The 13,891-nt window shown below is 42.9% G+C and overlaps 1 protein-coding gene across 1 annotated transcript; it reads right to left on the reverse strand.

The window, feature by feature from the left end:
* Positions 1 to 6,191: 6,191 nt before the first annotated feature.
* Positions 6,192 to 13,528, reverse strand: si:dkey-10o6.2 (uncharacterized protein LOC100124608 homolog). Its single transcript, XM_041849756.2, has 7 exons — positions 13,228 to 13,528; positions 13,001 to 13,125; positions 12,739 to 12,805; positions 10,488 to 10,644; positions 9,315 to 9,460; positions 6,880 to 6,990; positions 6,192 to 6,454 (listed from the first exon to the last, which is right to left on the reverse strand). Exons 1-7 carry the CDS (start codon positions 13,378 to 13,380, stop codon positions 6,275 to 6,277), a joined length of 939 nt encoding a protein of 312 aa, XP_041705690.1. The 5' UTR covers positions 13,381 to 13,528; the 3' UTR covers positions 6,192 to 6,274.
* Positions 13,529 to 13,891: the final 363 nt, after the last annotated feature.

A 13,891-nucleotide genomic window follows, 5' to 3' on the forward strand; every position in this document is an offset into this window, starting at 1 on the left:
AATTATATTTTGTTTGTTTTTTCTCCTGAACTTCTTCTACTCTCAACCTCTCCGATCATTTTCATGATGTCCATCCGGTTTGCCCTTCTTGCCTCGTCTCTCAGATCGTTCACAGCTTTGTGGAAGTTACCTGTGGCGCTGATGTTTAGGCCGAGGTATATATAGTTTTTTGTATGCTCTAGGGCAATGGTGTAGATGGAATTTGTATTTGTGGACCTTTTTTGGAACACCATTATTTTTGTCTTACTGAGATTTACTGTCAGGGCCCAGGTCTGACAGAATCTGTACAGAAGATCTAGGTGTTGCTCTAGGCCCTCCTTGGTTCGGGACAGAAGCACCAGATCATCAGCAAATGGTAGACATTTGACTTCAGATTCTAGTAGGGTGAGGCCAGGTGCTGCAGACTGTTCTAGTGCCTTCGCCAATTCGTTGATATATATATGTTGAAGAGGGTGGGGCTTAAGCTACACATTAAGAAATGTGTGTGTTTTTTGCCAATTTTAACCGCACACTTGTTGTTTGTGTACAAGGATTTTATAATGTTGTATGTTTTACACCCAACACCACTTTCCATCAATTTGTATAGCAGGCCCTCATGCAAAATTGAGTCGAAAGCTTTTTTGAAATCAACAAAGCATGAGAAGACTTTGCCTTTGTTTTGGTTTGTTTGTTTGTCAATTAGGGTGTGCAGGTGAATACGTGGTCTGTCGTACGGTAATTTGGTAAAAAGCCTATTTGAAATTTGCTCAGTACGTTGTTTTCGCTGAGGAAATGTACGAGTCTGCTGTTAATGATAATGCAGAGAATCTTCCCAAGGTTACTGTTGACGCATATCCCATGGTAGTTATTGGGGTCAAATTTGTCTCCACTTTTGTGGATTGGGGTGATCAGTCGGAAGTTTACATACACTTAGGTTGGAGTCATTAAAACTAGTTTTTCAACCACTCCACACATTACTTCTTAACAAACTATAGTTTTGGCAAGTCGGTTAGGACATCTACTTTGTGCATGACACAAGTCATTTTTCCAACAATTGTTTACAGACAGATTATTTCACTTATGATTCACTGTATCACAATTCCAGTGGGTCCGAAGTTTACATACACTAAGTTGACTGTGCCTTTAAACAGCTTGGAAAATTCCAGAAAATGATGTCATAGCTCTAGAAGCTTCTGATAGGCTAATTGACATAATTTGAGTCAATTGGAGGTGTACCTGTGGATGTATTTCAAGGCCTACCTTCAAACTCAGTGCCTCTTTGCTTGACATCATGGGAAAATCAACCAAGACCTCAGAAAAAAATAGTAGACCTCCACAAGTCTGGTTCATCCTTGGGAGCAATTTCCAAATGCCTGAAGGTACCATGTTCATCTGTACAAACAATAGCACGCAAGTATAAACACCATGGGACCACGCAGCCGTCATACCGCTCAGGAAGGAGACGCGTTCTGTCTCCTAGAGATGAACGTACTTTGGTGCAAAAAGTGCAAATCAATCCCAGAACAACAGCAAAGGACCTTGTGAAGATGTTGGAGGAAACAGGTACAAAAGTATCTATATCCACAGTAAAACAAGTCTTATATTGACATAACCTGAAAGGCCGCTCAGCAAGGAAGAAGCCACTGCTCCAAAACCGCCATAAAAAAGCCAGACTACGGTTTGCAACTGCACATGGGGACAAAGATTGTACTTTTTGGAGAAATATCCTCTGGTTTGATGAAACAAAAATAGAACTGTTTGGCTATAATGACCATCGTTATGTTTGGAGGAAAAAGGGGTATGCTTGCAAGCCGAAGAACACCATCCCAACCGTGAAGCACGGGGGTGGCAGCATCATGCTGTGGGGGTGCTTTGCTGCAAGAGGGACTGGTGCACTTCACAAAATAGATGGCATCATGAGGAAGGAAAATTATGTGGATATATTGAAGCAACATTTCAAGACATCAGTCAGGAAGTTAAAGCTTGGTTGCAAAAGGGTCTTCCAAATGGACAATAACACCAAGCATACTTCCAAAGTTGTGGCAAAATGGCTTAAGGACAACAAAGTCAAGGTATTGGAGTGGCCATCACAAAGCCCTGACCTCAATCCTATAGAAAATGTGTGGGCAGAACTGAAAATGTGTGTGCGAGCAAGGAGGCCTACAAACCTGATTCAGTTACACCAGCTCTGTCAGGAGGAATGGGCCAAAATTCACCCAACTTATTGTGGGAAGCTTGTGGAAGGCTACCTGAAACGTTTGACCCAAGTTAAACAATTTAAAGGCAATGCTACCAAATACAAATTGAGTGTATGTAAACTTCTGACCCACTGGGAATGTGATGAAAGAAATAAAAGCTGAAAATAATACTCTGACATTTCACATTCTTAAAATAAAGTGGTGGTGATCCTAACTGACCTAAGACAGGGACTTTTTACTAGGACTAAATGTCAGGAATTGTGAAAAACTGAGTTTAAATGTATTTGGCTATGGTGTATGTAAACTTCCGACTTCAACTGTACATACCCAGCGTCCGACAGAGCCACAGGAGTTGTGACCCAATTTTGTTGGTTATGTTGTCATAGTTGTGTCTAGGGGGGCATATGGGTGGAGGGAATGCTGTCACCTCCAGGTAGGTGTTTGTCCCCCTGTGTGCTGAGGGTGTCAGGTTCTTGTCCAGTTCTGGCATTTAGGTCGCCACAGACTAGTACATGTCCCTGGGCCTGGAAATGGTTGATCTCCCCCTCTAGGATGGAGAAGCTGTCATCGTTAAAGTATGGGGATTCTATTGGGGGGATATAGGTCATGAGGACATTTCTCTGTTGAGATAATTTCCTTATTAATTTCTAGCCAGATGTAAAATGTTCCTGTTTTGACTAATTTAATAGAGTGGGTTAGGTCTGCTCTATACCAAATTAGCAAAATGTTATTTTTATAAGAAACATTAATGCGTTGAAAATCCCAATTTGTTGGCATAGTCAACTTACACACAGCTCTGACACATACACTTTCCCCACCAGACATGCCACCAGAGGTCTTTTCACAGTCCCCAAATCCAGAACAAATTCAAGAAAGCGTACAGTATTATATAGAGCCATTATTGCATGGAACTCCGTCCCATCTCATTTTGCTCAAATAAACAGCAAACCTGGTTAAAAAAAAACTGATAAAGCAACACCTCACGGCACAATGCCTCTCCCCTATTTGACCTACAGTGAGGGAAAAAAGTATTTGATCCCCTGCTGATTTTGTACGTTTGCCCACTGACAAAGACATGATCAGTCTATAATTTTAATGGTAGGTTTATTTGAACAGTGAGAGACAGAATAACAACAACAAAATCCAGAAAAACGCAGGTCAAAAATTTTCTAAATTGATTTGCATTTTAATGAGGGAAATAAGTATTTGACCCCTCTGCAAAACATGACTTAGTACTTGGTGGCAAAACCCTTGTTGGCAATCACAGAGGTCAGACGTTTCTTGTAGTTGGCCACCAGGTTTGCACACATCTCAGGAGGGATTTTGTCCCACTCCTCTTTGCAGATTTTCTCCAAGTCATTAAGGTTTCGAGCCTGACGTTTGGCAACTCTAACCTTCAGCTCCCTCCACAGATGTTCTATGGGATTAAGGTCTGGAGACTGGTTAGGCCACTCCAGGACCTTAATGTGCTTCTTCTTGAGCCACTCCTTTGTTGCCTTGGCCGTGTGTTTTGGGTCATTCTCATGCTGGAATACCCATCCACGACCCATTTTCAATGCCCTGGCTGAGGGAAGGAGGTTCTCACCCAAGATTTGAAGGTACATGGCCCTGTCCATCGTCCCTTTGATGTGGTGAAGTTGTCCTGTCACCTTGGCAGAAAAACACCCCCAAAGCATAATGTTTCCACCTCCATGTTTGACGGTGGGATTGGTGTTCTTGGGGTCATAGGCAGCATTCCTCCTCCTCCAAACACGGTGAGTTGAGTTGATGCCAAAGAGCTCCATTTTGGTCTCATCTGACCACAACACTTTCACCCAGTTCTCCTCTGAATCATTCAGATGTTCATTGGCAATCTTCAGGCGAGCATGTATGTGTGCTTTCTTGAGCAGGGGGACCTTGCGGGCGCTGCAGGATTTCAGTCCTTCACAGCGTAGTGTGTTACCAATTGTTTTCTTGGTGACTATGGTCCCAGCTGCCTTGAGATCATTGACAAGATCCTCCCGTGTAGTTCTGGGCTGATTCCTCTCCGTTCTCATGATCATTGCAACTCCACGAGGTGAGATCTTGCATGGAGCCCCAGGCCGAGGGAGATTGACAGTTATTTTGTGTTTCTTCCATTTGCGAATAATCACACCAACTGTTGTCACCTTCTCACCAAGCTGCTTGGCGATGGTCTTGTAGCCCATTCCAGCCTTGTGTAGGTCTACAATCTTGACCCTGACATCCTTGGAGAGCTCTTTGGTCTATAAAAAAAAGACACCTGGGAGCCAGAAATCTTTCTGATTTAGAGGGGGTCAAATACTTATTTCCCTCATTAAAATGCAAATAAATGTATAACATTTTTGACATGCGTTTTTCTGGATTTTGTTGTTGTTATTCTGTCTGTCACTGTTCAAATAAACCTACCATTAAAATTATAGACTGATCATTTGTTTGTCAATGGGCAAACGTACAAAATCAGCAGGAGATCAAATACTTTTTTCCCTCACTGTAGATACTAGTCATGCTGGTGGTGATGGTCCCCAGATATAATGCTCTGTTTTTCTGTACAATTATTTTTGTCTGACTGATTTAATCTTCAGAGTTTAATTAAAACATAATGATGTATTTTTATCAAATGCAATGTTTTAATTGTCTACATTTACATTAATCATGATGTTTGCTGTTAATGTATGTTGGTTTGCATTCAGAACCATTGAAATGTTTTCTCAATTGGTTCTCTGTCTCAATGTCATTTTCCTCAGTATCATGGAACAGGTAGTGTTACTTACTTGCTAATTGAACTATATGGGCCGGTTTCCCGGACACAGATGAAACCTAGTCCTAGACTAAAAAGCATGTTCAATGGAGATGTCCAGGAAACCGACCCTAAGTTTGGCATATTTTATTCTCCCATACTGCTCAGTCAAGCAACATTAAACCTGTCCAGCTGGTGGTGCTATTGACCAAACAATAAAAAACAGCAGATATCTTGACTTGCCACTCAGTATATATCAGTAATGTTCAGAATAGTACTTTAATATCATTGGAGATTGATGGTCTTTTTAATCCACTATCCAGAGTCTGGAACAGATGAAGTTAGGTCTGCTACTGTTCAGTTATTAAATATGATTTATGGTGATGGGAAATAAAAAATACATCTAGTAGTAGTTTTCCTTTGCTATTTATTCCAAGGTGTGTCTTTAACTTGTAAATGGATTGTGTTGAAGCTGGCATGTGGTGTGGATGATAGAATAGAGTGAATAGAGGAGAGAAGAGAGGAGGAGAGGAGAACATAATATAGAAGACAGATAAGATAGAGAGAGAATTCATACCCAGGGGAGTTACTGGCTCTGTCCCAAATGACACCCTGTTCCCTACGTAGTGCACTAGGCTACTTCTGACCAGATCAAAAGTAGTGCACTACATAGGGACTACGGTTGCCTATATATCATACTGTAATGTTAGTGGTTGCCGCATTAGAATATTAGAATATCATACTGTAATGTTAATGGTTGACTCCCCCCTTTTTCTTCTGTTGTGTGTCCTCCCATAAGTCATTGAAGCGTTCAATGAGATAGGCCCCTGCCTTCACAGGGGGATATGTTGGACCGGTCACAACAGGTGATGAGGGCTTCATCGTCCAGCCAGGGACTGCTGTGTGCTCGAGTCTCCAGCGGGGGAGAATATCATACTGTAATGTTAGTGGTTGACTCATTAGAATATTAGAATATCATACTGTGTTGTTGGGCTTTACTATGGTTCTACATACAGTAGCTGTACCTGGAGGGTTTCTGCTCACATATTCCTTTATCTCCACAACTTTATCTGATTCTCTGTCTCCCACTTCCCTTCATATATTTAAAAGGAAATGACTGGTATATGTAAACTCCCTCTACCTCATGTCAACACCAATCCAATGCTTTTACATTTGTGGGGAGTAGTGAACGAGTGCTACACTTCAGGAGGAAGGAGAGATTATTGGGACACACCCATGGAGTGAAGATAGAGGGATGTCAAAGAGGAGAGAGGTAATGGTTGTACTTGACTTATTTATTCTCTCATTACTGACATACTTTTTCCCTAACATAAAATAATTAATGCTAGATAGATAATGCTCACTTCCTCCCATAAGAATCATTGAAGCGTTCAATGAGATATGCCCCTGCCTTCACAGGGGGATATTTGTTGGACCCGTCACAACAGGTGATGAGGGCTTCATCGTCCGGCTGCACAAAGAAAGCCAGGGACTGCCGTGTGCTCGAGTCTCCAGCAGGGGGCAGCAAAACCCTATGGACCTGAAAGGGAAAGTGCCATGCAAAAATCAAAGGTGAATTTACCTTTGTGTCCACAGAGACCCGAGTCATATTCACTAGGCAACAAACTGAAGAAAATGAACTGAATTTAAGAAAATAAATGTTTGTTTTCATTTTCTGTTGCAGAATGTTTTGCTACAGTGTGCCCTAACGAATATTATTTTAAATCTTACAAATACTTTGAGCATTTCCTTTAGTCTTCCAGGTGGGTGGGGTTTGTTTGCACTTTTAGGACTTTTCTATTGGTTCCATTACAACAGGCACATTCAATCAAGCACTGCTTTTAAGTATTCCAAATTATTTTAAATAGTATTTGAACGCAGTTCTGTTTCCACATGCAATAAACCTGTAACATCTTGTATGATCTTATCAGGTAACAGTGTGTCAAATGGAAGGGCAAGTCTCACCGCTGAGAGGAAAACATCACTGGTCCACCTCTGCATCAGGTCAGCTATGTTGATCAGTACTGTCCCAGGGATGCTGGGAGCAGAGATGAACTCCCCTGACCTGGTACGCACCTATGGAGTTGTCATTTTAATATCAGTTTAACCCCATTACTGCTATAACACACATTAGCCATGTTAATAGAATGAAATGGATCCAGGTTCCATTTATTCTACAATATATTTCACCCAGGTCACTTGGTAAGTTTGTTAATCTCCAAAGTGTTCTGAAATTGAGGTGACTGCAGGTCTCATTCCCAAACGAATGGGGGAAATGGCAACATCTAATAAGATGGCATTTAGAGGTATGGATAACTTTATTTTTGACAAACTTTGCTATTGGGGTGAACAAATACATACAGTGCATTCGGAAAGTATTCAGACTCCTTCCCTTTTTACACATTTTGTTACGTTATAGCCTTATTCTAAAATGGATTAAATAAAACATTTTCCTCATCAATCTACACACAATACCCCATAATGGCAAAGCGAAAACAGGTTTTTAGACATTTTTAGCAAATGTATTGCAAATAAAAATCTGAAATACCTTATTTTCAGACCCTTTGCTATGAGACTTGAAATTGAGCTCAGGTGCATCCGGTTTCCATTGATCATCCTTCAGATGTTTTTTACAACTTGATTGGAGTCCACCTGTGGTAAATTCAAGGTCCCAGAGTTGACAGTGCATGTCAGAGCAAAAACCAAGCCATGAGGTCGAAGGAATTGTCCGTAGAGCTCCGAGACAGGATTGTGTCGAGGCACAGATCTGGGGAAGGGTAACAAAACATTTTCGCAGCATTGAAGGTCCCCAAGTGGCCTCCATCATTCTTAAATGGAAGAAGTTTGGAACCACCGAGACTCTTCCTAGAGCTGACCAGCCCAGCCAAACTGAGCAATCGGGGGAGAAGGGCCTTGGTCAGGGAGGTGACCAAGAATCCCATGGTCACTCTGACAGAGCTCCAGAGTTCCTCTGTGGAGATTGGAGAACCTTCCAGAAGGACAACCATCTCTGCAGCATTCCACCAATCAGGCCTTTATGGTAGAGTGGCCAGATGGAAGCCACTCCTCAGTAAAAAGGCACATGACAGCCCGCTTGGAGTTTGCCAAAAGGACCCTAAAGGACTATCAGACCATGAGAAACAAGATTCTCTGGTCTGATGAACCAAAGATTGAACTCTTTGGCCTGAATGCCAAGCCTCACGTCTGGAGGAAACCTGGCACCATCCCTACGGTGAAGCATGGTGGTGGCAGCATCATGCTGTAGGGATGTTTTTCAGCGGCAGGGACTGGGAGACTAGTCAGGATCGAGGGAAAGGTGAACGGAGCAAAGTACAGAGAGATCCTTGATGAAAACCTGCTCCAGAGTGCTCCGGACCTCAGACTGGGGTGAAGGTTCACCTTCAAACAGGGCAATGATCCTAAGCACACAGCCAAGACAACGCAGGAGTGGCTTCGGTACCAGTCTCTGAATGTCCTTGAGAGGCCCAGCCAGAGCCCGGACTTGAACCCGATCGAACATCTCTGGAGAGACCTGAAAATAGCTGTGCAGCGATGCTCCCTATCCAACCTGACAGAGCTTGAGAGGATCTGCAGAGAAGAATGGGAGAAGCTCCCCAAATACAGGTGTGCCAAGCTTGTAGCGTCATACCCAGGAAGACTCGAGGCTGTAATCGCTGCCAAAGATGCTTCAACAAAGTCTGAATACTTATGTAAATGTGATATTTCAGTTTCTATTTTTAATACATTTGCAAATATTTCTAAAAACCTGTTTTTGCTTTGTCATTATGGGGTATTGTGTGTAGATTCATGAGGGGGAAAAAACTATTTAATCAATTTTAGAATAGGGCTGTAACGTAACAAAATTGAAAAAGCCATGGGGTCTGAATACTTTCCCAATGCACTGTAGTCCAGTAAAAAAGTTTTTCCTGCCAGGTGATGTAGCCAGGAAAAACTCCTGCCCCTAATAGACACTGCAGAGGATTCAGTGGTGTCTTGTTTACCTGCAGGCCAACCTCTTGGTTCTAGAAGACCAGAGGATTCAGTGGTGTCTTGTTTACCTGCAGGCCAACCTCTTGGTTCTAGAAGAACAGAGGATTCAGTGGTGTATTGTTTACCTGCAGGCCACCCTCTTGGTTCTAGAAGACCAGAGGATTCAGTGGTGTCTTGTTTACCTGCAGGCCACCCTCTTGGTTCTAGAAGAACAGAGGATTCAGTGGTGTCTTGTTTACCTGCAGGCCACCCTCTTGGTTCTAAAAGACCAGAGGATTCAGTGGGGTCTTGTTTACCTGCAGGCCACCCTCTTGGTTCTAGAAGAACAGAGGATTCAGTGGGGTCTTGTTTACCTGCAGGCCACCCTCTTGGTTCTAGAAGACCAGAGGATTCAGTGGGGTCTTGTTTACCTGCAGGCCACCCTCTTGGCTCTGGAAGACCAGGGTGATGCTGCCGTAGTCAGAGTGTTCTCCACAGCGCAGCTGGCCCTCCTTTACCCTGTCACTCCTCACCGGGGGGTAATACAGAGACCTCAGGGTACTGCCGTTCTCATCACCTGCAGGAGACAACAACAATCAAGCCTGAGTCACACAATAGAGCCCCAACTGTATTTCCTTTCACATTGTCCTTTCAAAGATGGTTCCAGCACTATTGCAACCGTGTCAGAATGTTAAAATACACATTGACGTTGAAAGGGAACCATGATTAATGTGTATTTGTAACATTCTGACACTGTGTTGCAATAGTGCTTTGACAAAGAAGCTTGCTCCAAAACGCTTTAGAAATTAATATCGTTAAAGGGGATAAGCTGCCATCCTTAACTTTATTTTTCAACTGGGCAATTCCACTGTCAAAGAGTGACACAGACTCAGATTTTCACTTTAAAATGTAAGTCTAACAGAATGAGTTTGTGCTCTGTGCCATCATTCTGTTACCAAACTTTGCATCTGCACTGTTCAAGTAAATGTGTTTTTGTTACATTTTGTGTGTACATTGTTAAAAGTAGTCCTTGTACATAGAGTTGTAAGGTTTGTTTAATTTTGCAATCATTGGTTTTTGTTTGACATGCAGTACTAGTCAAAAGTTTGGACACACCAACTCATTCAAGGGATTTTCTTTATTTTTACTATTTTCTACATTGTAGAATAATAGTGAAGACAGCAAAACTATGAAATAGCACATATGGAAGTAACCAAAAAAAGTGTTAAACAAATCAAAATATCCACCCGTTGCCTTGATGACAGCTTTGCACACTCTTGGCTATTTGAAGAATCGCAAATATAAAATATTTTTTGATTTGTTTAACACTTTTGTTGGTTACTACATCATTCCATATGTATTATTTCATAGTTTTGATGTCTTCACTATTATTCTACAATGTAAAAATAAAGAAAAACCCTTGAATGAGTAGGTGTGTCCAAACTTGACTGGTAGCATACATTTTAAAGTAAAGAATCTGAGTCACAGTGTCACTCTGTTACCATGGAATTGCCCAACTTCAGTTTTACATTCCTAGGACTGAGCACCCCTTCACCCAGGTGTGATTGTACATAGATAACCCCCTGAGAGAGAGCTGTACTCACTCCCTATGTGTCTGTGTACACTCAGGAAGACCTCAGCCTCCAGGCCCAGACTGTAGGCCATCACATGGAGCACCCGGAGACTCAGGTCCTTACAGCGCAGGAAGAACGACGACTGGATCTCACAGAATCCACTCACTCCTTCCCACGATGGCCATTTCTATAGACCAGGAAGAGTTATGTAAGGACAGTGAAATCAGAGCTATAGAAGTGCTCAAAAAAATAAAGGGAACACTTAAACAACACAATGTAACTCCAAGCCAATCACACTTCTGTGAAATCAAACTGTCCACTTAGGAAGCAACACTGATTGACAATACATTTCACATGCTGTTGTGCAAATGGAATAGACAACAGGTGGAAATTATAGGCAATTAGCAAGACACCCCCAATAAAGGACTGGTTTTGCAGGTGGTGACCACAGACCACTTCTCAGTTCCTATGCTTCCTGGCTGATGTTTTGGTCACTTTTGAATGCTGGCGGTGCCTTCACTCTAGTGGTAGCATGAGACGGAGTCTACAACCCACACAAGTGGCTCAGGTAGTGCAGCTCATCCAGGATGGCACATCAATGCGAGCTGTGGCAAGAAGGTTTTCTGTATCTGTCAGCGTAGTGTCCAGAGCATGGAGGCGCTACCAGGAGACAGGCCAGTACATCAGGAGACGTGGAGGAGGCCGTAGGAGGGCAACAACCCAGCAGCAGGACTGCTACCTCCGCCTTTGTGCAAGGAGGAGCAGGAGGAGCACTGCCAGAGCCCTGCAAAATGACCTCCAGCAGGCCACAAATGTGCATGTGTCTGCTCAAACGGTCAGAAACAGACTCCATGAGGGTGGTATGAGGGCCCGACGTCCACAGGTGGGGGTTGTGCTTACAGCCCAACACCGTGCAGGACGTTTGGCATTTGCCAGAGAACACCAAGATTGGCAAATTCGCCACTGGCGCCCTGTGCACTTCAAAGATGAAAGCAGGTTCACACTGAGCACATGACAGACGTGACAGAGTCTGGAGACGCCGTGGAGAACGTTCTGCTGCCTGCAACATCCTCCAGCATGACCGGTTTGGCGGTGGGTCAGTCATGGTGTGGGGTGGCATTTCTTTGGGGGGCCGCACAGCCCTCCATGTGCTCGCCAGAGGTAGCCTGACTGCCATTAGGTACCGAGATGAGATCCTCAGACCCCTTGTGAGACCATATGCTGGTGCGGTTGGCCCTGGGTTCCTCCTAATGCAAGACAATGCTAGACCTCATGTGGCTGGAGTGTGTCAGTAGTTCCTGCAAGAGGAAGGCATTGATGCTATGGACTGGCCCGCCCGTTCCCCAGACCTGAATCCAATTGAGCACATCTGGGACATCATGTCTCGCTCCATCCACCAACGGCACGTTGCATCACAGACTGTCCAGGAGTTCGCGGATGCTTTAGTCCAGGTCTGGGAGGAGATCCCTCAGGAGACCATCCGCCACCTCATCAGGAGCATGCCCAGGCGTTGTAGGGAGGTCATACAGGCACGTGGAGGCCACACACACACACACTACTGAGCCTCATTTTGACTTGTTTTAAGGACATTACATCAAAGTTGGATCAGCCTGTAGTGTGGTTTTCCACTTTAATTTTGAGGGTGACTCCAAATCCAGACTTCCATGGGTTGATAAATTTGATTTCCATTGATAATTTTTGTGTGATTTTGTTGTCAGCACATTCAACTATGTAAAGAAAAAAGTATTTAATAAGATTATTTCATTCATTCAGATCTAGGATGTGTTATTTTAGTGTTCCCTTTATTTTTTTGAGCAGTGTACAATATAGGATATAAAAGATTACATGTTTTGACAACTGTCAATGTATTCCTATGGGGGGCCTGGTGAGGTCTGTTCCAAGATGGAGTTTTATCAGAGTGGTTGAACTCTGTATAATAATAAAAATAACATGCCATTTAGCAGACGCTTTTATCCAAAGCGACTTACAGTTATGCGTGCATACATTTTTTTTTGTGTGTATGGGTGGTCCCGGGGATCGAACCCACTACCTTAGCGTTACAAGCGCCGTGCTCTACCAGCTGAGCTACAGAGTGAGGTCAATCACTTTGTACCTTGACCTTAACACTGATAGCAACAACAACCACCTCAGAGAAGTTGGCTGTGTCTACAGCTGTCGCAATAGAGACAGAGACAGAGACAGAGACAGAGACAGAGACAGAGACAGAGACAGAGACAGAGACAGAGACAGAGACAGACAGACAGACAGACAGGTTGTTTACTATGACTGGATGAAGGGATGCAGTGTTGAAGGCTTCCTTTAGGTCTCCTGGTCTCTTGGGATTTAAACTGTGAATACAGATAGTCCTAACCATTCAATCAATGTACTAAACAAACAGTCATCATTAACACTATACTGAGTGGAGCCTATGGATATATAATATAATACAATACAATAGAATAGAATGACTAGAATAGACTAGAATAAGGGTTTTGACATGAAAGCACAGCCAGATGTTTTGACTTGGCAGTGTGTCTATATACCTCTCAGTCTCTGAAGACACCCAGCCATGGTTAGGATTATTTGCGAAGCTTTTCCTGCTGAAAGGCAGTTTCATTTCGTCTGGTTGCAGAAAGAATTTCTTGGATATGTTCATAACACCGTCCACCTATAAAGCATAGCCAAATGTTGGTCACCCAAAGCACATAACGCACTCGCACTGACATGCCCAATATATCTAACATCTTTAAAAAAAAAAAACTCAGCTCACCTCTTGTTGCACTATCCCAGTATTCTTCAAATAAACAAATCCCACTTCAGTAAAAGCCGTTTTCAACTGCCTGCTCAGGATCTCTAACTGCTCGCCAGAAACATCGTTCTCCCCTAATTTGTATGCTCCGAAATCAACTACTGGTATCTTCATGTTGGAAATTGGGACAATGATCTGGCTAAACAATGAACCAGTGAGTAGGATATGATTGCACCCAGACAGTGGGGTCGCCGGGAGTGTATTCCTTATGCCAATTCTGTTGAAAAACTTTTTTAAACGAAAACAAATGGAACGAAACGGGGAAGGGTCTACCTTGAGTTTGTCCAATAGAAACTCTCGTAAAAAAAAAAAAAAACGGTTTGCAACTGTTTAGACTAATGATTACACACTAGTTGAGTGAGCGAACTTTGACGTAATCCCTTTTCCTCAGTGTGCGTGAACCATGTGACTGTGAGCCAATAGGAAAGCGACCTTCATTTACTGTAGCTTGTGCAATCCTATTATTTCACCTTTGGATGTTAATTGTCTTATATAAAGTTAGCTAAGGGCTCATGTTTGTTTGACTCACGAAGGATAAATACGGTTTTTGTTACGTTTATTAGCCCGCAAATACTGAATTATTCACTTTTTACAAAGTTGGTAAATTTGAGTGACAGATTTTGTC

Source organism: Coregonus clupeaformis, chromosome 26, assembly GCF_020615455.1.
Source record: "Coregonus clupeaformis isolate EN_2021a chromosome 26, ASM2061545v1, whole genome shotgun sequence".
NCBI classification, from domain to species: Eukaryota; Metazoa; Chordata; class Actinopteri; order Salmoniformes; family Salmonidae; genus Coregonus; species Coregonus clupeaformis.

Excerpts from the sequence above, each read along its gene's own strand:
- si:dkey-10o6.2 (XM_041849756.2), bottom strand. The coding sequence starts at position 13,380 with ATGAAGATACCAGTAGTTGATTTCGGAGCATACAAATTAGGGGAGAAC. Across the intron at positions 12,806-13,000 it reads GTGTCTTCAGAGACTGAGAG|TTTAAATCCCAAGAGACCAG; the intron begins GTATATAGACAC and ends CTGTATTCACAG. Across the intron at positions 9,461-10,487 it reads TGTACACAGACACATAGGGA|GTGATGAGAACGGCAGTACC; the intron begins GTGAGTACAGCT and ends TGTCTCCTGCAG.